The 25816-nt window shown below is 48.8% G+C and overlaps 2 protein-coding genes across 2 annotated transcripts; both read left to right on the forward strand.

Annotated features, from left to right (window-relative positions):
* The first annotated feature begins 3156 nt into the window (after positions 1-3156).
* On the forward strand, positions 3157-14338 carry MCM3 (minichromosome maintenance complex component 3). The gene is made up of 17 exons (XM_058020738.1): positions 3157-3237; positions 3744-3856; positions 4452-4660; positions 5214-5344; positions 5523-5761; positions 6457-6565; positions 7172-7325; positions 8416-8547; positions 9639-9847; positions 10795-10969; positions 11066-11192; positions 11860-12010; positions 12139-12279; positions 12495-12601; positions 12963-13045; positions 13577-13652; positions 13886-14338. The coding sequence occupies exons 1-17, from the start codon at positions 3157-3159 to the stop codon at positions 14082-14084; spliced, it is 2436 nt and encodes an 811-aa protein (XP_057876721.1). The 3' UTR covers positions 14085-14338.
* Positions 14339-19474: 5136 nt separating this feature from the next.
* LOC131081795 (interleukin-17F-like) lies at positions 19475-23350 on the forward strand. The gene is made up of 3 exons (XM_058021114.1): positions 19475-19498; positions 20403-20623; positions 23113-23350. The coding sequence occupies exons 1-3, from the start codon at positions 19475-19477 to the stop codon at positions 23348-23350; spliced, it is 483 nt and encodes a 160-aa protein (XP_057877097.1).
* Positions 23351-25816: the final 2466 nt, after the last annotated feature.

The raw sequence follows: 25816 nt of genomic DNA on the forward strand, positions 1-25816 counted from the left end.
AAGGATCACAGAGTACCCTTAAACCTCAGAAACCCCAAGTACAGGTGGATGCTGACACACAGAGGTGTGAGGAAGGGATGAGAAAATCCACGTTGAGTGCTGTTAAAGAGCTCCATGTGCAATTCACCCATGGATTCTCCTGCATCCACCCTTCATCCTTCTGTGTCTCTTCAAGCTCTCCAGACCCAGCCCTCTGTGTGCTAAGTGCTTAATTCCTCTTTTTTCCAGTGGATAGGAAGTGCTCAATGTCCCCGTGAGCTTGTGCTGCCTTTTCACCCCGTAACCTCCAGAATGCAGCAGGGAGGTGAAACCAGGAGACCTTGGGCTCAATCCTGGGGAGTCCCAAAAGCCAGGGAAGGCTTCTGCCTTCTTCCCAGCCTTCTCCACCTCTCTCCATCCCTCTGTCCTGCCTGCCCCATGAATTATTCAGGCAGCAGTTGCTATAGGCGCTGTCATGAATAACAACAGCGCTATTTTTATCCCTCACTCCTGTTACCTTTCAGCCAGGAGAGGGTGGGGCCCTGCCTGCTCCCTCAGGCGGAAAACTGCAGCCGTCCACATGGCTGGGATTCGTTCCGACCACCCAAAAATGGGTGAGATCTTGTGCAATCTGCATAAATGTGCCTGAATCCCATCCTGGTACCTGCTCTGTGTTGTACTCACAGGGAGCTTTGCACCCATAATTTATTTTTCCCACCTATATTTTACCTGTAGTGGAGCACACAGAGTGTCCATTGCTGGATTTAATGTTCTGCCTGCTGCAGAGACAGAAAAAATATCACAGAAGTGAAATCTTGAAACAGGTTCTGGCAATTTATATGGAATAAATCATATTTCCTTTAGGGACGTACATGGATTCCTTCAGCCAGTTTAGATCCTCAGTGGATAATATGCCCATTAAAAAAAAAACCAACAACAAAAACAAAATACAAACATTAAATATTATAAACATAAACACAAAGCATTATAAATATAAATTTAAATATCAAATATTATAAATACAAACAATAACTATTAAATACTATAAATATAAATATAAATATAAATATAAATATAAATATAAATATAAATATAAATATAAATATAAATATAAATATAAATTAGAAATATGAATAGAAATTAGAAATAGAAATAGAAATAGAAATAGAAATTAGAAATAGAAATAGAAATAGAAATAGAAATAGAAATAGAAATAGAAATAGAAATAGAAATAGAATGCCAAGGGCACACCAAAGGTTGTCTCTGTTCATTCTTTGTGCTTTCTCCACTCATGAAAACAAGAAATGTCGAACAAATCAGAGGGAAGGGGTGGATTTGAGGAGCAGCTGGAGGGTAATGAGTCCTGCTGAGTGTGCAGAAGCAGGGGAGCTATTCCAGCTGCAGGGAACATCTCTGGAGCTAGCAGGGCAACCTGGAAGATTAAAGGGGAAAAATAAGAAAAATGGAAAGGAAAATGAAAAGAAATGAAAAGGTAAAGGAAAAGAAGAGAAAAAGTAAGAAAACAGCAATAAAGCAGAAGATCCTTTATTTATGCCAACATGCCAATCTGAATACTGTATCAAATTATTCCACAAGAGGGCTAAAAGGCCTAAAAATGAAACTCTGAACTTTCACTTTGACACAGAGCAATGTGAAAAAAATCTCTGAGGAGCAGGACAAGTATCCAGGACTTGGTCTGTACGTATCCCAAGCCACAGAGTTGCCAGGCATTTCCAGGGAGGGATCTGATCCCGGCACACAAGCAGAAAATGGGAAATGGGGCAAAGGTTGTTTCCTGCTCCTCTTCCGAAGCTCCAATGGCAGCTGCTCCCTCTGGAGAGATCTGGCAGTGGGAATTCTGTGCCTCGGGGTTTGCACAGCCCAGCAGATCCCGGGGTGAAGATTTATTACCAGGATTACCCTGGAAAAACTGCTGTGAGCTACAGTATCCAGGGGACACGGCCAAGTTTGTGCGCATGGTATGCCCTGCTGAACAAAATAGTTCTGTCATGCTTTTTATTCTTTTTCTATTTTTAAACAGAGTTTAGATAAATATTTTTAAGGCATACTGTGATGGTTTTTTAAGGGGGAGCAGCAGGTTTCACTGTAGGCAGCAGCACCTTTTGATTCTTGCCTCCAACAGGAATTTCTTCCTCCTCTTAGGAAACTTAAGGGAGGTTTGGAGAAAAGAGGGAGTTTTTACACAAGCAGATAGTGACAGGACAAAGGGGACTGGTTTTTAATTTGCCAGAAGGTGGGGTTAGGTGGAATATTAGGGAAATAATTCTTCCCTGTGAGGATGGGAGATCCTGGCACAGGTTTCCCAGAGAAGCTGTGGCTGCCCCTGGATCCCTGGAAGCGTCCCAGGCCAAGCTGGATGGGGCTTGGAGCAACCTGGGATAGTGGGAGGGGTCCCTGCCCATGGCAGGGGGTGGAATGGGATGGGCTTTAGGGTCCCTTCCAACCCAAACCTTTATTCTGGGATTCAAAACACATCCAAAATCGCCTTTTCCATCCAAAATTCCACAGACCTGTCGATTTTGTGCGGTCACCCCCAAACTGCTGGAATCACACCGGGAGGAAAAACAACGCCCACCCAGCCTATATGGGGTAAAAACACCCGGAAACGGGGCTCCCCAAATACAATGTAAAAACCAATACCTTGGTTTTTCATTAGTTTTTCATTAGATTTTGTTGGGTTCTCATTGGTTTGGGATTCTATCTGGGTTGTTTTTGTTGTTTCGTGTTTGATTTTTAAAATATTCTTTTTTTTCCCTTAAGCGGCATTTTCAGCCCCTCGGTGACTTCCAAGAGCCGGAACTGGGATCAAATCCAATCCCCGGCACCCCGCCTTGGCCCCGCCCCTAAACCGCCTCCGCTCTTTGATTGACTGAACGTCATGTCCATCACTATTTCTCCGTTCCATTGGCTGGCGCTGGGAGCTGCCGACCAATCAGCAGCGCTAAGGGGCGGGCCGGGGGCGGGTTTCCCGCGCTGTGGCGGGAAAGGAGCCGCGTTTGGCGCGAAACGGGAGCGCGGCGGGGGCGGATCGCGGGGCCTGATCTGATCGCGGGGCCTGATCTGATCGCGGGGCCAGCCCGGCTTCCCTCGGCTCTCACCGCCTTCCCCGGCAGCAGCAGCAGCGGCAGAGGGATCCGTCCCAGGGCGACCGGCAGAATGGCGGCGCCGGCGGGCGGGCTGGAGGATGCGGAGCTGCGAGAGGCGCAGCGCGATTATCTCGATTTCCTGGACGATGAGGTGAGACGAGCTGGGAGGCGCGGGTGCTGCGTCTTCTGCATGTCCCCCGGGGCTGGGGGATAACTGATCTGTGTCCCCATGTCCCCCTCCCCACTGTATCCTGGGGGATTGGGGAGCATCTCATGCCTGTGCGCCCTTGCCCCATGTCTACACCCGAAGTTCGGGAACACTTGGTCCCTGTGTCCATCCGTCCCCCCTAATCCATACCCCCGGGGATTGGGAGCTCCCTGATCCTCCCTGCCATGTACCCCAGGTGTCTGGGAGCCCCTGGTCCCTGTGTCCCCCCCATTCCTACCAGGGTTTAGGGAGCCCCTGGTCCCTGTGTACCCCCCATTCCTACCAGGCTTTAGGGAGCCCCTGGTCCCTGTGTTGCCCCTTCCTGCTTAGCCAGTGGGATAAAGGGGATCCAGCTCTGCAGGAATGGGCCCCTGGGGGCTTTTTCACATAGGCTGACATGCAAAGTGAGTTGTTTTTTGAGTGTCTTTCCCCCCCACTCCCACTTGCAGGAAGACCAAGGGATTTACCAGAGCAAGGTCCGGGACATGATCAGTGAGAACCAGTATCGGCTCGTCGTCAACATCAACGACCTGCGGCGCAAGAACGAGAAGAGAGCCAGCAGGTGGGTGTGGGACCCCTGGGGACACCTGGGGCACTGGGCTTCAGAGGGGTTTCAAAGGTCCAGCCCATGTTCTGCAGGTCATTTGTCACAAGAAAGCTCCAAACCCTTGTCGTCTGGTGAAAGCCGGGGCCTTCCCCCCCCCACAGGGAACAATCCCTTCCCAATATCCCATCTAACCCTTCCCTCTGGAAGCATGAAGCCATTTCCCCTTGTCCTCTCCTTCCATGCCCTTGTTCCAAGTCCCTGTCCAGCTGTTTTGGAGTCCCTTTAGGCACTGGAAGAGATTCTAAGGTCTTCTTTTCTCCAGGCTGAGCAGACCCACTTCTCTCAGCCTTTTTGAGAATGCTCAGGGATATTTTGGACCAGCCTTGCCAGTCTGGCCAGGGTCACATGAGGCTTTTTAGATATACTTGGAATTGTTCTCCTCTTAGCTGTTGGTGCTAGTGCACCTCCCAGCCAGTGCCCCTCACACAGAGCTGTGATAGACTTCAATTTTTTTTCACCTCCTGATAAACTTGTGGAGCAAGCACAGGTATGGGAAAAAGCGTTGATGAGGAAAGGGTTGACCCTTTTTTGTGACCTCCCTGTGCTGCAGGCTCCTGAGCAATGCCTTCGAGGAGCTGATTGCCTTCCAGCGTGCCCTGAAGGATTTCGTCGCCTCTGTTGATGCCACCTATGCCAAGCAGTACGAGGACTTCTACATCGGGCTGGAGGGCAGCTTTGGCTCCAAGCACGTGTCCCCACGGACACTGACAGCCTGTTTCCTCAGCTGCATCGTCTGTGTGGAGGGCATTGTGACAAAGTGTGAGACTGGGCAACATGGAGGGGCTGGGGGTTTGGCGTGAAGGAACTGGAGCCCTCCGGGAGCTGTGGTGTGGAGAGGGACGTGGGACAAGGGTCTGGAGGAACAGGACAAGAGGATAAGTGGGAATGGTTTTACACTGATAGAAGGTAGGATTAGATGGGATACTGGGGAGGAATTCGTGACTGTGAGAGTGGAGACGTCCTGGCACAGGTTTCCCAGAGAAGCTGTGGCTGCCCCTGAATCCCTGGAAGTGTCCAAGGCCAAGTTGGATGGGGCTTGAAGCAATCTGGGATAGTGGAAGGTGTCCCTGACCATGGCAGGGAGTGAAACATGATCTAGAATGTTCCTTCCAATTCAAATGTTCCTTCCCTGGAAACCTGGGCCAGGGAGCTTGGCTGAAGGTCTTGAGTGTTGGGATGGTCTTTAAAATCAGCCAGTCCTGCCCATGTTTGACAGTGAGTTGTGACCCAAATAATTTTAATGTTGGAGACCCTTTTGGGGGCAGAGGGGTAGGACATCCCAGCCCCTAACTCCTCCCTTTTCCAACCCCAGGCTCTCTGGTGCGTCCCAAAGTCGTCCGGAGTGTCCATTATTGCCCAGCTACCAAGAAAACAATTGAGCGCCGATACACAGACATGACCTCCCTGGATGCTTTCCCATCCAGCTCCATCTACCCTACAAAGGTGAGGTGAACCAGCAGCAGGTTCCTCTAGGGACATTGTGCCAGCTCCAGTATGGAGCTGCTGAGCCCCAGCCTCCAGTCCTGCTGAACAGCCTTGTGCAGGGTGGGCGATGCACCCTGTGTCCTCCCTGCTCTCCTGAAAAATTGTGCTCATCTTTTAATTTGGGCTCCTGCTTTAGGATGAAGAGAACAACCCACTGGAGACAGAGTTTGGCCTCTCAGTCTACAAGGACCACCAGACCATCACCATCCAAGAGATGCCTGAGAAGGCCCCGGCAGGGCAGCTGCCACGCTCGGTGGATGTGGTTTTGGATGATGACCTGGTGGACAAGGTGAAGCCTGGGGACCGCATCCAGGTGGTGGGGACGTACCGCTGCCTGCCCGGGAAGAAAGGGGGCTACACTTCTGGCACTTTCAGGTGGGTCTTCCTGGGGCTTCAGCCCTCTCACCCTGTTTGGCTGGGTCTCTGGAAGGTGAGATCTGGCAGGTGGCCATAGAGAATTGGGTCAAACAGTGGCTTAAATCACTTGGAAGTGGTTTGCACCTTGATCCTGTTTATGAGATATGCTGAGTTGGAAAGGACCTACAAGGATCACTGAGTCCAATTCCTGGCCCTGCACAGGACATCCCAGCAATGCCGCCCTGTGCAGCTCTGAGAGTGTTGTCCAAACTCTCCTGGAGCTCTGGCAGCCTTGGGGCCATGCCCATTCCTTGGGAAGCCTGGTCAGTGCCTGACCACCCTCTGGTGGAAGAACCTGATATCCAAAACAAACTTGCCCTGACCTAGCTCCAGCCATTCCCTTGGGTCCTGTCACTGGTCACCAGAGCACCCAGTTGGTGCCACTTCTCCACTTCCCCTTGTGAGGAAGCTCTAAACTGTGGTGAGGTCTCCCCTCGCAATATGCAGCTGTGACTTCCAGCTGTGCCCAGAAGGGTTTGGATGCTTTAAAAGATGCTCCACTGATGGTCCAGCAGTCAGATCAAGGGTGCTACAGCTGTCAAAGCTTCCCACTCCCTTCCAGGGTTTCCTAGAACAAGTGATGGCCCTGTGGAAGCTTCTGCTGTGTCTCTGTGGGACTTGCAGAGCTGACCACAGCTGTGTCCCTTCTCCAGGACCATCCTCATTGCCTGCCACGTGAAGCAGATGAGCAAAGACCTCCGGCCTCTCTACTCTGCTTCAGACGTGGCCAAGATCAAGAGATTCAGCAAGAGCCGCTCCAAGGTATCTAAATCTTGTGTCCAGGCATGAAGCTTCAGCTTGGCATGTGGCTAAGGAGGTTCTTGTTGGGTTGCAAGTAGCTCTTCAAGTCTCTTAGCAGGTTGTTGGATTATCTAACTAATTTTATTTGAATTTTTCTGCTTAGACAATGATTTTGTTTTGTTGTTTTTCTTGCTGCTTCTGTACTTCTTGCTGAGCATCCTTCCTGCTGGCAGCTCTGCTGTGTCTTGACCCTACCAGCAGGTTTCCAGGGAATTTGCTCTGCAGGAGAAACACTTCTTTTCTCACCTCAGACTGAGTTAATGGGGTTCTGCCCCAGCCTCTCATGCTCAGAGCTTTCCTTTGTAGCACAGAGAGTAGCAAGCCTTGCTCTCACTGCTTCCAGTGCTTGTTTGGGTGACAGTGACAAGATGGTCCTGGACTTCAGATAAATCCCACTGTGAAAGAAAACTCTGGCCAACAGTCTTCTCCTTTCCAAATAATTTTCATCCATGTGGCTCTGTGATAGAAATAAGCTGAAATTTGGGCTGAAATGAAGTATTTTGAAGTATTGCTTGTTCTTGCTGGCTCCAGCCCATGTGACAGCCATGCTTTGCCTCTTCTGCCTAGGATATCTTTGACCAGCTGGCCAGATCCCTGGCTCCCAGCATCCATGGGCACGAGTACATCAAGAAGGCCATCCTCTGCATGCTGCTGGGAGGGGTGGAGAAGATCCTGGACAACGGGAGCCGCATCCGAGGAGACATCAACATCTTGCTGATAGGTCTGGGAGGGCAGGGCAGAGAGGCACCCTTGGCTGGTGTTGTTGGGATGAGGGAAGGTTCTGGATTTAGTTTTGTGGAGTGGCTGAGGTTAGAAGGACACCTGGAGGTTCCTGGTCCAGGGATGTGTGCAGGGCTGAGCTGGAGTCACTGGTAGGTCAGGTTGTTTTAGGACTTGTCCAGTTGGTTTTGAACACGTCCAGGGATGGAGATGTGTCCAGATGAGGAGTCATCAGCACAAGAAAGGTGTGGACCTGTTAGAAGGAGTGCAGAGGAAACCTTGGACAGGAGTGCAAGGAATGGACTTCCCCTGCTCTGGAGCCAGGCTGGAAGAGCTGGGGTTGTTCAGCCTGGAGAAATCTCCAGGGACACCTTGGAGCCCCTTCCAGGGCCTAAAGGGAGAGCTGGAGAGGAGGGACTTGGAACAAGGACAGGAGAGGAGGCAATGGCTTCCCACTGCCAGAGTGCAGGGATAGATGGAATATTGGGAAGGAATTCTTGGCTCTGAGGGTGGTGAGGCCCTGGCACAGGGTGCCCAGAGAAGCTGTGGCTGCTCCTGGATATCTGGAAGTGTCCAATGCCAGGTTGGACAGGGCTTGGAGTTACCTGGGATAGTGGAGGGTGTCCCTGCCCATGGGAGAGGGTGGAATGAAGTGACCTTTAATGTCCTTTCCAACCCAACCCAAACCCATAGTTCTAGGGGATCTTTAATGCCCTTTCCAACCCAAACCGTTCCATGACATCTGTGAGCCATTATCCCAGTGTTTGCCCATAGTCAAGGAGACTTTTTTTTTTTGTTTCTGATCTCCCATTGGAGTTTCCTATTTTCTGAATTGTCCCCATTGCTTCTTGTCCCATCCCTATCACCTCAAGTCTCTTATCTCCATCTTCCCTATTTCCTCCCATGGGTTTATTGATGATAGTGGGAAGATCATCTGCTTACCTTGTTTTATGAAGTCTGAACAAAACCCTTCTATTCCCTCTCCCCTCCACTTCCCCCCGCTCTGAACACCCCCAAACCAGACACAGGGAGATGATGCAGTTGGTATCCAGGGGATGAGTTATTCCTAAACCTGCCATTCTCCATCCCAGGAGACCCTTCTGTGGCCAAGTCCCAGCTGCTGAGGTACGTGCTGAGCACAGCACCCCGGGCCATCCCCACCACCGGCCGCGGCTCCTCCGGCGTCGGCCTCACCGCTGCTGTCACCACGGACCAGGAGACAGGTGAGGAGCTCTGGGGTGGTGGCTGTCAGCTCCTGGGAGGGGCTCTGTGACATCCAAGGCTGCTCATCTCAATGATCTGGGAGGTCATTTCCAACCTTAGTGATTTTATGGTGTTGGCTCTGCAGTGACATTTGCAGGACCTGCTCCACCAGAAGCTTTATGTTAGTGATCATTCACGATCATGGGATCCTGTGTTTTGGGATATTTTTTCCACCTCTCTTAGCTGGTGGTTTTCTTTACTCTTCTTCCACTTGGTGCCACATCTGAGGGCTAGTGTGGAAATCCAGGAAATATTTCTCTGTCTGCTCTGAGGTGCCTTGACCCCAAAGGGAGCACTGACTTTCACCCTCATTCATGGAGAAAGTTTCCTAGACTTCAAGATAGACCAGAATCTGCAAAAGTGTGAAATAGATTATAGAGAGTAGTGTAGGTGTATCACTTGGTGAGAAATCTAGGTTTTGGGATTTTTAGTATGTTGTGGATGGAAGCAAGATGAAGGGCACAGGGTGTCATCCTGGGTTTCTTCTTCATGCTGCTTCTTCCTTCTTCTTCATGGGTTTGGGTGGCATTTTGTAATTGGGCAGAAAAGTCCTCATTGCAGGCTCTGTGGGATCAGTTATTGGGTTAAAAGGGAAAATAATCTAGGTATCAGTTCTTAATTGGATAGTTCAGTCTTAAAAGACCTTGGAACAAGAGATTGTTGGCCATTTTGTGCCTTCTAATGAAAAGCTGCTGAACTCACAGTAGTGAGACTGTTTTACTGATGAGAAATACTAAACACTTGAGTCTGAATACAAATTAGTGTCTCAAGTGCCTTCAGTCCAGACCCAGAAAAACCAACGAAAACCAACAAAAAACCTGTGGTACCCCACAGGCTAGCAGCAGCCTTCCTCACGGGAACACATTCCTAACCCTGATCCTTACCCTAAGCATTCTCTGCTGTAGAGTTGGGTCACAGAGCAACCACGAAGGATTCTGCTGCTCCTTGAGGTTCACCCTCATCCCAGGGGTGATGGGTATGGCAGGGCAGGAGATGTGTGGGGCCGGTGGGGGCTGTCTGACCCACCCTGTTTTCCCCCATCCCATCCCAGGGGAGCGGCGGCTGGAAGCAGGAGCCATGGTGTTGGCCGACCGGGGCGTGGTGTGCATCGACGAGTTCGACAAGATGTCCGACATCGACCGCACGGCCATCCACGAGGTGATGGAGCAGGGACGGGTCACCATCGCCAAGGCTGGCATCCAGGCCCGCCTCAACTCCCGCTGCAGCGTCCTGGCTGCTGCCAACCCCGTCTACGGCCGGGTGAGTGCTGCTGGTGCCCTTCCCTGGAGAATGGAGGAGGCAGCTGGTCAATTCCAAAAGATTCCCCATGTTATAATCGCCTCCTTGAGCCAGGTCTCATAAGCTCTTGGAGGTCCATAACACACCCAAGATAGCTCAGCTACCCTTGGAGGCATAAAAATCAGCAGGATGGCTTCTGTTGCAGTATTGGAAAAAAAAAGATTTATTAAAAAGCAAAATAACAAACAGAGAAAAACCGAGCCAGGTGCAGGAGGTCTTTGCTCCTGGTAAAACACCTTACAAAAGCGATTAGTTTCTTTGTTCACTCCTTTTTTTAGTTAATTGCCCAGGTGAGGCTTTTTGGCTTCTGTCCACTTAGCTCTCCTTCAGTTTGAGGTGAAATCCCTAAGGTCCTATGAAATGTCTTTTTTACCTAATCAAGGAGAGAAACTTCTGGGCTTCTTTCCTTTCTGAGGGGACAAAGGATAGTTTTGTCATTCTGTCACCAGGGAGCACATTCCTACACCCCCAGACAAGTGACTTGGATGCATGGCACAGCAAAGACCTTGTTGGTTTGGTGTCTGTTGTGGTCATGGCTTTGCTGGAGGAGAGAGAAGCTCCTGGGGTTTCTCACCATGTTTTGGGTGTTTGGGCAGCCCAGTGGACCCTCATGCTGGTAATGAGCCTCAATCTTGGTGTCTGATCAGGGATCACAAAAAATATTTGTTTCCCTTGGAAATAAGAGCCAGAAGTGGTTGTACTGCTGCAGCAGGCTGGGTTTGGTGTGGTAGCCATCCATCCATCCATCCATCCATCCATCCATCCATCCATCCATCCATCCATCCATCCATCCATCCATCCATCTATCCATCCTTTTAGGCCTGGCCCAAGGAGGTCCTCCCAGCCTCCCTGGCAGCCAGGGTTCACCATGAGGTTCTCCTGTAACCCTTCATGCTATCCTTCCCCAGTATGACCAGTACAAGACCCCCATGGAGAACATTGGCCTGCAGGACTCCCTGCTCTCCCGTTTTGACCTGCTCTTCATTGTGCTGGACCAGATGGACCCTGAGCAGGACAAGGAGATCTCGGACCACGTCCTGCGGATGCACCGCTACCGCAACCCCAACGAGCAGGACGGGGATGGTGAGTCCCATCCCTCCTCAGCCAAGGGATGAGCCCCTTGTGGCAGCTCTTGCTTCAGCGGGTAAAATCCTGTTCTCTGTACATTCCCCTTTCCAGCCATGCCCCTGGGCAGTGCTGTGGAGATGCTGGCTACAGATGACCCTGACTTCATGCAGGAGGAGGAGCAGGAGCTGCAGGTCTATGAGAAACACGATGACCTCCTGCACGGGCCCAACCGCCGCAAGTGAGTCCTTCATACCCTGGAGCTCCCTGGGGGTGTCCAGCACTGTGGGCTCATGGGTTTGGCCCGAGTATCCAGACAGTGCCAGCCAGCAATGCTCCAGCTGATCCATGGGTAGGATGCTGTCACAATCCGTCCTTACAAACGGGTTTTGTGATGGTTCATGGATTGATCTCAGCATGCAAAAAGAACCCACACGGTACAAGGGGGGTTTGCAGTGATGATCAAAACAACTGCACCTTTATTGAGTGACCACAGCAAAATGCAATAGAGGGATTAAGGGAGAGAAAAAGAGAGAGAAAGAGGGAGATATAGCTACCAAACAGAGGCAAACATCTCAGTTTGGTCAGCTTGCCTCCCCCCACACACCTCCCCCAGGTTGGGGGTTTCAGTCCCAGTCCTTGGAAGGAGCAGAGGGGCCTTTTCACATGGGGGTTTCATGTCTCAGTCCTTGATGGAGAGGCTTCTTACATCTGTCTGCTACAGCTGTTGTAGACAAGTGACAGACTCTCACAGATGCTAAGGGAGCCTTGCCTGATCTCTTGTGCCAGGCAGGTGGGGAACATCTGGAGCTGAATTCCCTACACACCTAGATGCCCCTGGAGGGGTATAAATGGATGGGAAGCCCATCCCCACTGTGGATAATACGGATGTACATGCATTCCTGCAGGGAGAAGGTTGTCAGCATGGAGTTCATGAGGAAGTACATCCATGTAGCAAAGATGATCAAGCCCGTGCTGACCGAGGAGGCGGCGAGCTACATTGCTGAGGAGTACTCCCGCCTGCGCAGCCAGAGCCAGATGAACTCGGATGTGGCCAGGGTGAGCCCTGGGAGCACCTCCTTCTTGGACCAGGAGGAGGGAAACTGAGGCACAGGCCTCTCTTCTTATGGGTGTTTTCCACCTTGGCCTTGTGAGGGTCACACAAACACCTCTCTCTGTCCCCTCAGACCTCCCCCATCACAGCCCGGACCCTGGAGACCCTGATCCGCCTCTCCACAGCCCACGCCAAGGCCAGGATGAACAAGACTGTGGATATGCAGGATGCTGAGGCAGCTCTGGAGCTGGTGCAGTTTGCCTACTTCAAAAAGGTGAGGGGAAAAGTGTCCCTCTCTTCCCAGGGGATCCTGAGATTGGAAAAGGTTGGGCTTGGTCCAAGCTGAGCACCCTGGGCTGCTGGTGTGAGCTTGCCTGGACACAGTGTGGGATCAGGCCATCACTTTGGGATTTTGGGTGCTTGGGGTTGGTCCCTAAAAGCAGCTTGAGTGAAAGTGATTCCTGAGTCCATCCTGCCTTTGCCACACAGGTGCTGGAGAAGGAGAAAAAGCGCAGGAAGCCGGCGGAGGATGACTCAGAGACTGAGAAGGAGGAAGATCAGGAGTCGCAGGACAAGGAGGAGCGCAGGACAAGGAGGTAGGAGCCACAGCAAGGGAGTAGGAGGGACATGGTGCAAAGGGCACCAGCCTCTTCTGAGGTTGCCATGGGGAAATACTCCATGTTTTGCTCACCCAGGCGATTTGTCCCACCCCATTTGTAGTAGAGGGACATCATAATTTAATGGATAAAGATCTGGCTGGATAGCACTGGCACAGGGTTCCCAGAGAAGCTGTGGCTGCCCCTGGATCCCTGGCAGTGTCCAAGGCCAGGCTGAACAGGAGTTAGAGCAACATAGGATAGAGAAAAGTGTTCCTGCCTATGGCAGAGGGTGGAACAGGATGATCCTTAGGGTCCCTTCCAACCCAAACCCTTGGCTGAGCTCTCTTTTCCCTCCCAGAAGGAAGAAGGCGCGCACGGAAGGTGAGGATGGCTCCTACGACCCATACGACTTCAGTGATGCTGAGGAGGAGATGCCACAGGGTGAGTCCCTGGGTTTGGTGACACCTGGCTCCTCCTGAGGGTGCTGCTGGGTCTGCTCAGCCTGGGGAGCAGCAATGTTGCTGTCACCTGTGGTCCCTGGTGTGGTACAGTGCCATTCAGAGCCACAGATCCATATGGGACAGGGTTAGATGGGATTTTAGGAAGGAATTCTTGGCTGTGAGGGTGGTGAGGCCCTGGCACAAATTCCCAAAGAAGCTGTGGCTGCCCCTGAATCCATGGAAGAGTCCAAGGCCAGGTTGGATGGGCCTTGGAGCAACCTTGGATAGTGGGAGGTGTCCCTGCCCATGACAGGAGTTGGGCCTGGATGATCTTTAAAGTCCCTTCCCACCCAAACCATTTTGTCATTCTATTGCCCATTATTTTTTTTCCCATCCACCTCCAAACCACAGCTTAAATAACAGTATTGGGAGGCAGTTTGGCATCACCCCCCCATCCTGAGCTCAGTACTTTTGCTCTCTGTGTACTTGGTCACCAGGCTCAGGGTGAAGGTAACTCTTCCTTCTGCTCCAGTTCAGGCACACCCTCCGAAAACACCTGAATCCTCAGGAGATGGTGAAGGGAAGAAGGTGGAATTGTCTGAGCCAAGGTGAGTGGGGGCTGTCCCTGTGTGTCCACCTCCCCCAGTGGCTCCAGGCTGTTGTCCCATGCTGAGATGGATCTGTGATGCTCCCAGCTCCAGCTTTTGCCTTTCCTACTGAATGCTGCTGCTGGAATGGGGAAGGGCTGAGGCATCCTGGGCTGGGAACAAGTGGAAGGATTTGTGGAAGGATTTGTGCTTATTCTCCAATCTCCAAGGGTGATTCCTTCTCTTCTGACCAGGTTGAAGGCGTTCAAGGCTGCTCTCCTGGAGGTGTTCAAAGCCTCCCATGCCCAGTCTGTGGGCCTGAAGAGCGTGATGGAATCCATCAACCGCGACAACCCCGAGCCCTTCTCGGCCGCCGAGGTGAAGCTGGCCCTGGCCCACATGCAGGATGACAACCAGATCATGGTGTCTGATGACATTATCTTCTTAATCTGAGCCTCTGGGTGCAGGAGCCCAAGTTTTTCGTGGACTCTCAGCCTGGAGACTCTTTGTGTTTAAATGCTTCATGTGGCTGAGCTGGATTTTGGGAAGCTCAAGTCTGTGCACTTCCTTGCTGTGCATTTCTGGCCAGGAGCTCTGGAAGTTCTTGCTGTCTTCAGAGTGGAGTATTTGGGAAGAGGTTTGTGCAAGGGGACAAAAGGAAAAACCTAGGAGCAAATTGTCAGTGTTTTTAATGTATTGTTTTTAGCTTTGGTATTAAGACTTCCAGCTTTTAAATAAAAAATCTGGATTAAGGAATCCAGCATGCAGTAGTGGTGATGAGAAGCAATATGAGAGCTCCACTGTTAGTGAAGCTTTTATTTCCCCCTTTTTTTTCCATTTTGCCCCTATTATATAGCCTAGCTCTGCTTGTCTCACAGGGAAAGGTGCCTAAAGCCTGTCCTGTTGGTTCTGCCCTTCCACCCATCTTGTGGAGGATGATTCCTGGTAATAGAGGGCCAGATGTAGTCTGATCTGTTCCACTGCCCATGGCTCAGCTCGAATTTCCAGATTTCACACCCCTGATGAGGGTTTTGCCCCCAGGGAAGGAACCTGGAAGGTTTCAGAGCTGCCCAGGGAATGTGTCCCTGGCACAGATGGATTCCATCTCCTCCTGCCTCCTGCCTTTAGCCTGGGATCATGTCCTGGGCATGGCGAACTTCCAAGAAAAGCTGAACACGCAATCCGATCAGTTCTGACTGCTTGTAGTCCAGAGCTGCTGAAGGTTTGGGTTTTTCTTTAGTTTCTTTTTCTTTTGTCTTTGTGAGTTTGAGCTTTGGAGAAACCCCTGAACAGGTTTGCTGTTGTCACTGCCTGTCTCCAGACACTTGCACAGCTCCCTTCTTTCTGGGTGCCATAAATCTTTATTTGGGTTATAAAACTGTCTCTGTTGTTCACCCCATGACTGGCTCTTTGGGGGGGATGTAGGATTCCCACTTGTGGGGACACAGCTGCCCTTACACAGGTGGGATTTGTGCTGCTGTGGAGGGACTTCAGCTGCAGGGTGAGCTCTAAATGCCAAATTTTGGAGCTCCTCTCATCCAACACGGCCATGACAGCAGGGTTGGAGGGGATTTTGCATGTTTGCAGCCTAAAGATCTCTGGGTGGGTATATTGTGCTGTACAGAGCAACCTTGGACCTTCAGGCAAGGTCTGGTTCAAAACAGCAAAAACTGGTGAAAGTTAAACACAGATCCTCTTCTCTGGAGATGGGATGGGAGAGCTGGGATTGTTCAGCCTGGAGAGACTGAAGAGCCCCTTCCAGGGTCTAAAGGGCCTCCAAGAGAGCTGGAGAGGGGACTGGGACAAGGGATGGAGGGACAGGACACAGGGAATGGCTTCCCACTGCCAGAGGGTAGGGATCGATGGGATAGATTTTTTTTTCCAGTGAGGGTGGGGAGGCCCCTGAATCCCTGGAAGTGTCCAAGGCCAAGTTGGATTTGCCTTGGTGCAACCTGGGCTAGTGGAAGGTGTCCCTGCCCATTCCATAATTTCATGATTTTGTGTTTTCCCTGCATTTGCAGCTGGGGAACCGCTAATACTGAATTTCCCGTGAGAGGACACCAGGAGGAGCTCCAGGGTAGAGAAATCTGGTTATTTCCGCATCCTGCAGCCCAGGGCTGGCTGTAGGCTGTGGGTGACTCCCAACCCCCGTGTGGTGGTGGCCACTTCAGTACATCCTTTGCAATTGGAAGAGAGGTCTTTGTTGACAAGGGAAAAGCTGCCAAAGGTGGCTGGAGAGGCAGGAGCAATGTGCTGGAAGTACAAGTTGTGTCCTGTGCTGCAGCTGAAATTTTTATTTGACCCTGGAGATTTTGGAGATGACATTTTTATTTGTCATCTGGAGATTTTGGAGGCTGTGATTTCAGCCTTTAGCTGCTGCAGGTTGTGGAAGCTCCTCTGAGCACCTGGGCTTGTGGAAAGTGTCCCTGCCCATGGCATGGGGTGGGACTGGATGGTCTGTAAGGTTCTTCCCAACCCATATTATTCTGTGATTTAATCATCCATGAAAACCTGAACCTAAGTGTTTAACATATCCTGCAGTGCTTATAGGAACTCAAGAGTAGAAGAGTTCTTGTAAGTTGAATTAAAATATTCTTTTATCTCCAAGTCCCCATCCCTGCTCCAAGCCCTGGATGTGTGAGAGGGAAAAGCTTTTTGAGATAACTTTATATTCCTATATACATGGAAAATAATCTTTCCTGTGAGGGTGGGGAGGCCCTGGCACAGAGTGCCCAGAGAAGCTGTGGCTGTCTCATCCCTGGAAGTGTCCAAGGACAGGGTTTGGAGCAGCCTGGGATAGTGGAAGGTGTCCCTGCCCATGGCAGGGGATTGGAACTTTGGCATGATCTTTAATGTCCCTTCTCACCAGAGTCATTCTGGGACTCTAGGAATAAAAGTATTTTTCCTTCCTTGTGATGATTCATGTTGGGTGGCCTCTTTTTGATGAAATTTTTTTAGTGAACTTCAACATGTCAAGACAAGTTCAGTTATAGGAAATTGTGGGTCAAAGAGGGAATCCCTGCTGAAATTAGAAGCTGCTGAAGACACAAGAAGTGAGTGGAAAGTGGTGGTGGGAGTTCACAACCTGGTATTTGGTGTGACAACGTCATCGCTTCGTCACATGTAACCATTTCCACTCAACCTCATTCCTGCACAATCCAACCCATTTTCATGGCAGTGCCCTTTCCTTTCACGGTGAATGCTCAGGGGGAAAAAAAGGAGGTCATCTTCTGGGCTAAAAAAAGTGGATTTCTGGTAATTCTACCCTCTCTTGCGCCTCCACGCTCCGTGTCGCATCTCAGTAGATGCGCTGGTGAATATTTGGGACAGTCAGAATAGGAACAGAATGTGTCACAGCACTGGTGTTGCCTCAGGTGGATTGGGTAACCTGAAATGTGATAAACGTACAGGAGGAGAGTGGCTGGGCTCTGAGCTGTCAGTTAAACCAGACCACAAAGTCATGACAACATCCTGCAGTGATGTAAAGCATCAGTCACTGGAGATTTCTGCTGCTGTGATTCAAGGGAGGTGACAGCAGGGACCATCAATCCCTTCTTGGAAAGTTCTGTGAATTTGTAAGAGTTTTCTGATTTTTGGTTTTTTTGGGTAGAACTGAAAATGTCATGAATCTGTTGATTTCCTGGATGACTGAAGATGAATTTGTGTGGAGAGTCCTACACTTTAGTCCTTTCCTTCCAGCTTGGCTACATAGCTTTGGGAAAGGTTTCTCTCAGGGCTTTTCTCCACAAATAAGCTTCATCAAGTTGTTATGTGTTTTTTTTTTTTTTTTTTTTTCCTGCCATAACAATAGCTTTTACTCCCAAAGATACCTGTTGATGCTCCAGGGAAACACCACATGCACCAACTTTCCAGTTGGTGGGTGCTCCTTTCTGGCTCACAGGCTGCAGAATCCTGTTTCCACTTCCATTTCCAGGCCTGCCTCTCCTACTAATTATTAATTGGGGATTGCGTGATTGAGAGGGATTAAATCTTCCATGAATACAAAGGAACAGGACCAGGTGGAGGGATTCAAATGAAACTTCTGACCCAGCTCTTTCAGGGCTGTTGAAAGATGATGGCCAATCCAAGTGCCACCATATCCCACATGAGTCCCACCAGACAAGTCAGGAGAAGCTTTCCTCACACCGCCCTGCTGGCTACAGGGCCATGGGACTTATTAGAGTGTTTTGGGATTGTGCAAGACTTGTGGGATGCACAGGAGCAGGAGCAAAGTGTGCAAAGGAAAGGATAAAGGTGATCAGTAACTCACTCTGTGTGTGGGAGTGCTAAAGCCTCGAGGGTCTCTGTGGTCATGATGACCTCAAGATGAGTTAGAGAGTCTCTTTTCCCAGCCCAGCAGATGAAGAAGGAGTCAGGATTCTTCTTTTCTCATTCTCAAGGTTGTTTACTGTTTCTTATCTCTAAAGTTCTTTCTCTGGCCTGCTGAGGTCTGTCTGGCAGGATGGTTCGTGGCACACTGGCTGCCCTCGTGGTGGTGTTATCTTTTTATACTGAAAACTACCAGTACAATATTTACAATAATTTCCCAGTACCTATCACCTATGTTAGGCAGTGAATTTCTACTCTAAACCAATCTAAAAGTGCCAGCATCACCCAGAAGATGGAGGCTAAGAAGAAGGAGAAAGACTGGACATGCCCAGATTCCTCTATCTTGCCTCCTGAACCCCCATTCTAAAAACCCCCTTATGATTAATCCACTAACATTCTATTCAAACTCTTGTGGCTCGTAAATCTTCACACAAAGTTGGTAATTTTTTCCATGGACTAAAATCAAAGGCAGAGGTGTTTTTTGACTCCATGCCAAGGTCTCTGAGCCTCCTGCTGGGCCTCAAGTCCTCCAGGGCAGCCAGAGGAATGTCCTGGGTTCTGACACTAAAGATATCAAGGTGGACTAGCTCCAGATTATTCCATAAATCTGGGCCCCTCCTTGTGCTCCAGCTCCATTCCCCACCATGTAAGTCCAAGGAGCCAAACCAGCAGAAATGCTGCTCCGAGCTGCACCCAGTTTACAGGGCCAGAGAAAGGATGGAAGACCAATATTCCAACAGCACAGCTCAGGCAGGGACTGGGAGTCACAGCTGAGCCAGAATGGGGCTCCTGGTGGTGGTCAAGGCTAGTGAAGGTGGTCAGGGCCCTCACAGGGCGTGTATGAGTGTTCAGAATTCTCCACAAAGTGTCACCACAGCAGGGAAGGCATCCCAGCCCTGATATCTCCCAGCAGGAATTCCCCATGGCACTGATTCTTCCCCTGCGCAGTCCCTGCAGCACACAGGGATCCCTAACACGGGGTGGGTGTGGATTGTGGAAGGGAGGTTAAATGGTGAAGTTTCATGTCCTGCTCCCATTTTGAGACCCCTGCTGGGTGCCTGACTTTGCAGTTCACTATCTCTGCTGTTGGGCTTGTTTGAGGCACGTGGAAGTGCATCCACATGAGTTTGTGGTGAAAGAATTCTATTATTAGAATGAAGGGGGTGGAAAGGAGTGAAAAATAAAAACACCTGCCCCAAAAAAAATTTTTTTTCTTTCCTTATCTCTTGATCTGCCTAAATAAATGCTATTGGCTGATTTGGGATGCTGGTAGTAGTACCCTTTTTTGGAGGTAGATGGGAGGAAGTGGGCTAAAAATTGCAATATCAGCTCCTAAACTTGGGTCAGGTAAGCCAGCTGTGCTGCAATGGAAAGGATGGCAGTGCCTCAGCTTTGCTATAAAATGGAGAGAACAACTGCCTTTCAGACACAAGCAGGGCTGAAAGGGTCTCAGAGAAGGAGGATTCTCTTGTCCTATCACCCTACCATCCACCCAAAGCAGCAAGGAGGTTACCATGGCTTTCAGCAGCTCTGCTGGGGTAAGTACTTATATCTAAAATAAAGGATAAGATGCATTTGCTGCAAGAGAGAAAGCAGGGTGCAGATCTCCTGATTTGTGCAGAAAATTCTTTTAGTCTTGCTGGGAGCTGAATGGGATGCTGGGTGTGTCTGATGCAGCTGCTTGGTGCTTGAGCGACAAGTGTGTGATGGACTTATTTATTTATCTATCTATCACTATTATTTATTTATCTCACTCATCAGCCCTGCTGATGTGGGATTGGCACAGTGCTTTTTGCAGACAACGCTATCAAAACTGCTGAAATTTCACTGTGGATGCAATTTGAACTTCAACCTGGGTAGCATTTGCATCACTGTCAGCTCCTGTGATTTTCTTAAAAGCCCTGCATTTATTTTGTCTTCTTTTTAGGAACTGGACTTAATGATCCTTGTGGTTCCCTTTCAGTGTAGGATATTCCATTAGTCTATTATTTACTGCAACTCTGTCTAATGGAAATGGCCCCAGAATCCCAGATTTTCTTGGGAAAAGGGCTATTTCCAGCAGATGACTGTGGGTGGCCAGTTTGGCCAGTTTTTACTGTCCTGAGAAAGCCATGGCTGGGCAAGGTTTTAAGCTTAGGGGTCAGCCGAGTCCTTACCCCAGTTTTTAGATGAAAAGATGGTGCTGTGTGACCACAGAGTAGGATCCTCATAGCTTGTTGGACAGATGCTCTTCTTGGTGCAGAATCAACAGTGAATCAGAATTTAAATCGGAGTTTAGCATCAGTTATGATGAGTTTTATTAACATCATTTTGCTGTTTACTCATCCTGGACCATTTAACATGAACATAAGTATGAAGATGGTCCAGTCTAACCAGGACCTGGCTCTTTGTGCTCTCTCTTTCCTGACTGGGCAGGACTAACAACACCTTTCTCTCTCCCAGTTCACATCACTGGTTTTGGTGCTGCTTTTAGCCCTCACTGTGAGGAGCTCACCCCACAGAAAGGCTGGTACCTCTGCCAGGCTGAGGGAAGGTTGCCTGAACCAAAAGGATCCCAAATTCCCCACAACAGTGAACGTTGACATCCGGATCAGCAACTCAGACCAAGCCTTTGGGATGATCCACGATGTCAGGAACCGGTCTCTCGCTCCTTGGGATTACAGGTAACTGTTCTGGTGTTCTCTAAACTGTGAGGGCTGTGCCACACCACAAATGGTGTTTTGTGGTGACTGTGGTTCATTCTCAGTGTATGCCCAGGGTCCCATGAATATGGTTCTGATGTTGGCTGAGATTTCTTCAAGAGAAACTGTTTGCAGTGCAAGGGGCTGTCACTGGAATGGTTCCTAATCATCTTGTCAGTCTTTATCAATCACAGAATCATTGAGGCTGGAAAAGCCCTCTGAGGTCTTTGAGTCCAACCATTCCCTCAGCACTGCTAAGGCCACCACTGACCCGTGTCCCCAAGTGTCACATGCACATGGCTTTTAAAGCCCTCCAGGGATGGTGATTGCACCTGGGCAGTTGTGCCAGGCCTTAACAAGCCTTTCAGGGAAGAAATTTTTCTTAATATCCAATCTAAACCTCCCCTGGAGCAACTTGAGGCTGTTTCCTCTTGTTCCTTGTTCCCTGGGAGCAGAGCCCGACCCCCCTGGCTGTCCCCTCCTGTCAGGAGCTGTGCAGAGCCACAAGGTCCCCCCTGAGCCTCCTTTTCTCCAGGCTGAGCCCCTTTCCCAGCTCCTTCAGCTGCTTTTTGTGCTCCAGACCCTTCCCCAGCTCCTCTGAGTACCTTTCTAACTCCTCTGCCCCAAGCTTGTAGTGTTGCATGGGGTTGAAATAATAATGAAATTAATTATGCCTCTAGGAAAAGAAGATGTGAGTACATTGACATTTCACATTTTCCTAATAGAAAGAAACATCCAAATGCTGAAATTAAACCCAAACAAAAATGAATAGGCCAGTTGTGAGTTCTGTATTATTTAACCCAGCCCCACTCCATTCATCAGCTCCTAAAGAATGGTACAGCAATATTACCCTACCAGTGCTGAATCCATTTCTGGGAAATCATTGTAAAACCACTGAGGATAAGGAAATCCTTTGTGTCTCACAGTGAGAAAGCACAGGTTAAATAGGATGATAGAGATATAAACTTGAAGATCCTACCAAACCACAACATCAAGGTGTGTGGTATTTTTGGAGTTCCCCGTTGTGGGGAGGAACGATGAATTTGACTTTATGTTTTTAGAAGGCTAATTTATTATTTTATGGTATTATATATTATATATTATATTATACTATAATAATACTAAAGAATAGACAAAGGATACTTACAGAAGGCTTAACAAGATGCTAATGAAATACTTGAGACTCTTAAGAGCCTCAACACAGCTGAACCATGATTGGCTATTAAGTCAAAACAATTCACATGTTGGATAAACAATCCCCAGCCACATTCCAAAGCAGCAAAACACAGGAGAAGCAAATGAGATAATATTTGTCTTTGTTTCAAAAGACAGGTATTTGCTAAGGAGGGCAGGAGCCTCCCCTGAAATGGAAAATGTAAACCCTTCCCCCCTTCTTTTCCAAATTGCCATAAATTTTAAATTAAGGGGCTCTTAGGCAAAAAATATGGGAGCAGGGAATAACAATTCTTTAATAGGGAAAAAAAAAAAAGATAAACAATGCAGTACACTAGAACAACACTGACAGAGTCAGAACACAACCTGACACACTGTGGGTCAGGGTGTTGGTAGCAGTCCAATTGGAAATGTGGCTGCAGCCCTCCTGGAGTGTCAGGTGTGGTTCTGCTGGAGCAGGGATCCTGTAGAAAAGGGGTGTAATATTCCTCTGAAAATCCAGGGGAAAAGAGCAGCTGTTCCTCTGGGAAATCCAAGAGAGGAAAGCACCGCTGGTGTTCCAGAATCTCCAGATTATATCCAGGTAGCTCCTCCCTCTGGGCGGAACATTTGACAATGGGATGCTGAAGCTCTTATCAGTCATGCAGTGACATTCAATAGCCTGTTATCAGATGTCTCCACAGTTATGGAAGAGATAAGGAAAACTGCCCACTTAACAGAAGACAGCTGCCATACAGTGTCACAGACATCTTTTATCAAAAATTCTTTCTTTAGGGTTTTTCCTCTTGAGAAGCTGAGAGGCTTCAAGAACAAAATGTAAACAATAATTATTTGCTGCTGTGGAATGTAACAGGTGGATCTGTGATTGGCCCGTGTTGGTTGTTTCTAATTAATGGCCAATCACAGCCCAGCTGGCTCGGACTCTCTGTCTGAGACACAAGCCTTTGTTATCATTCCTTCTTTTTCTATTCTTAGCCAGCCTTCTCATGAAATCCTTTCTTCTATTCTTTTAGTATAGTTTTAATGTAATATATATGATAAAATAATAAATCAGCCTTCTGAAACATGGAGTCAGATCCTCGTCTCCTCCCTCATCCTCGGACCCCTGTGAACACAGTCACAATACAGATGGTAAATAGAATACAATTTGCTTGACAATCCAGGACAATATTGTTTTCCTTTTTCTCCGAGGCTTCTCAGCTTCCCAGGAGAAAAAATCCCAGCGAGGAGACTTTTCCAGAAAAATATAGCAGTGTACAACACAAGTGCTTAAATCAGCTTTGTGTCCATGTTCCCAGGCTGGACGAGGATCCCGACCGCTTCCCGCGGGTGATTGCCGATGCCCAGTGCCGCCTGTCGGGCTGTGTGACCCCCCAGGGGCAGGAGGACCACGGCCTCAACTCGGTGCCCATCCAGCAGCAGATCCTGGTGCTGCGGCGGGAGCAGCGCGGCTGCGTCCCCTCCTACCGCCTGGAGAAGAGAATCATCACCGTGGGCTGCACCTGTGTCACCCCCGTCATCCAGCACCAGTCCTAGCAGCAGCCATCAGGACAGGCAGTGTGGGGAAGAGGGAGTAAATCCCATAAAAATCCCTCTGGGGAATCCCACAGCTGCCCGCCTCGCATTCCAGGAATTTAACTCGTCATTCCCCTTTCAAATTGTGTCCTGAAAGTCATGATTCTTGCTGTTCATTTAAGGGTTTCATAATGAAATGTTGTTCATTTATGGGTTTCAGTATGGGGATCGTTAGTAGCTGCTGGTGGTGGGGAGGAATATTTTCTTTTGTGGCCCCAAGCAGTGAGAGGAGAAATCAGTACTTTAAAAAATTTATTTTTCATTGTGGTTTTTATCAGTTTGGTGAATCAAACTAATTGGAGTTTCTGAAATTGTCCTTGGCAGTAAATTGCTCTAATTGAATACCTGTCCACCAGCACTGCCACAAAAAATTCCTCATCCTGCACCTTCCTCCCTCCCTTCTTCATCCCTATCCCATTTCCCTTCTCTGACCATACCTGCTCACTGGTGTCAGTCAGACATTGGTGCCACCAGGCCTGGTTGTCACCACAGTCTGGGTTTATGTCACTGCTGCAATTGATTTATTGCAAAACATTTTGGGAGGCAATTGATTCCAATTGTTGAGTGCTAAAATGGTAAAGAACCAACAGATATCTATATTTCTATTTATGTCTTCTATTTATGACTGTATTTATGATTCTGTGTGTGCTCAGGGTATAAAAATATTGATAAATTTAATCTGTATTTATTCAATAACTTATCTGCTGAATAAAAATAATATTTTATATTAAAAATGTTTTTTCATGGTGGTTCAGACTGACAACCGACACAGAGAAGGGGTTTGTGCTGCAGTAGCACTGAGAGATTTTGCACAGGTCGAGTATTTTCCTGTGCAGTGAGATGAGTAAGAGGGTGCAGAAGAGAACTTGCAGCCTAAATAGATGAAAAGACACAAAGAAGAGGCTGAAAGCAGTGAAGGGAGGTTCTGCAGCCAGTGGTGGCAATGGAATGAGGCTTTTTAGACCTCTGAGATGGTCTCTAGGGATGGTGGGAAAAGAGATGGGAGACGTCACATTCCAGGGCTGCAGCGAGAATTTGGGATGGGAAAGGTCTGTCCTATCCCCCTCCAGGCAAGCTTTCTCCCCTATAATAACCCTCTGCTACCCCAGCTGAATGGTTGGCTGAGCAGGAATGCAGGGAGATGCCAGATGGCTTCACCTCACTGCTCCCCAGCCAGGTGATTCACAGGTGCTGGATGGGATTAAAGGGGTGGATGAGGATCCCTCACATCCAGGAACCAGGAGCTGGACCTGCAGCGTGTGGTTTGCTGCTGGGCTGAGGTGTCCTGCCTTAGGAAATGAGGAATTGCCCTTTCCCTCCCCGAGCTGCACGAGGAGCACAGCCTGGAACAGATCACTGCTCAGGAGCTGGACTTGGTGATCCTTGTGTGTCCCTCAGGATGTTCCATGATCCTATAACTATCTACTATTTTATCAAATTTCTGCAATATTGCTTTTTTTGACATTGCTCCTCTTTCATCCAGAGCTGAGCTAGGCTCTCAGACCTCTGAGTTTGGTTTTTGCTGCTGCAGGAGGTTTTAAGCCTGCATTTCCTTTTACATTTAAATCAAGAAAAACCCATGCAAACATTCTAGTATTTCATTTTGACTGCACAGAAACCACTTTAAATCAGATCCACCTGGTGCAGGTAGACCCTGGGTTTCCTCTCCAGGGTGGGTCAGGTGAGTTGTTGGGTCTAAATCAGTCAGGCCAGGTTGGGCAGGGCTTTGGGCCACCTGGGATAGCAGAAGGTGGCAGGGGATGGAATGAGATGGTCTTTGAGTTCCCTTCCTACCCAAAACATTACACAGTTTTGTGATTCTACAATTCTCTGATGTCTCCTCTTGTTGGGATGGATGAAAGTTTGACAAGAAAATTTAAAAGATATGTATGCTTGGCAGAAAGATTTTTTGAATGTAGAATCTGAAGAAGGAACAGAAATGAAAGCAAGTTTTGATACAGAAGAAAAGAATTGCTGAGTCTTAATGGATAACTAAGAAGGCAAAGGGTGTGTTAGTTAGAAGAGGTTTTTATGGCTTGGAGCAAAGGATAAACCCACCCTAAACAGAAGATGTTTTTATCAAGCAAAAAGATCCCGTAGGCAAAAAGACTGTTGATGTTCCAAGTAGAAAAAAGGTCTCAGAATTTTCCACTGCAAGAAAACTGAAAACTTCTAGCATAAACTGTAACATACTAACTTTTGTGATTGGAGAATAGTAACATGAATATGGTAAATATAGCAGTTATGATAGGCTATAGGTAGAAGTAGAGGTATAGATTGGTTCTACTGTATTAAGATGCTCAGCAAAGAAAAGTATATAATGCATTGTAACCAAAACTGAAGGGTCTTCATGCTTGTCTGCAGCTGGAGCTGACAGCTGTAGGCACAGCTCTGTCACCCACCACCCTGGACTGCTGTGACACCTTG

This window comes from Melospiza georgiana, chromosome 3, assembly GCF_028018845.1.
Source record: "Melospiza georgiana isolate bMelGeo1 chromosome 3, bMelGeo1.pri, whole genome shotgun sequence".
In the NCBI taxonomy this organism is placed as follows: Eukaryota; Metazoa; Chordata; class Aves; order Passeriformes; family Passerellidae; genus Melospiza; species Melospiza georgiana.

What these genes read in the sequence shown, in the direction of transcription:
- MCM3 (XM_058020738.1), top strand. Translation starts at nt 3,157, where the DNA reads ATGGCGGCGCCGGCGGGCGGGCTGGAGGATGCGGAGCTGCGAGAGGCG. An exon ending in TCGATTTCCTGGACGATGAG is followed by an intron (nt 3,238 to 3,743) that starts GTGAGACGAGCT and finishes TCCCACTTGCAG; the next exon opens with GAAGACCAAGGGATTTACCA. An exon ending in CAACGAGCAGGACGGGGATG is followed by an intron (nt 10,970 to 11,065) that starts GTGAGTCCCATC and finishes TCCCCTTTCCAG; the next exon opens with CCATGCCCCTGGGCAGTGCT.
- LOC131081795 (XM_058021114.1), top strand. Translation starts at nt 19,475, where the DNA reads ATGGCTTTCAGCAGCTCTGCTGGG. An exon ending in CTTTCAGCAGCTCTGCTGGG is followed by an intron (nt 19,499 to 20,402) that starts GTAAGTACTTAT and finishes TCTCTCTCCCAG; the next exon opens with TTCACATCACTGGTTTTGGT. An exon ending in CTCGCTCCTTGGGATTACAG is followed by an intron (nt 20,624 to 23,112) that starts GTAACTGTTCTG and finishes CCATGTTCCCAG; the next exon opens with GCTGGACGAGGATCCCGACC.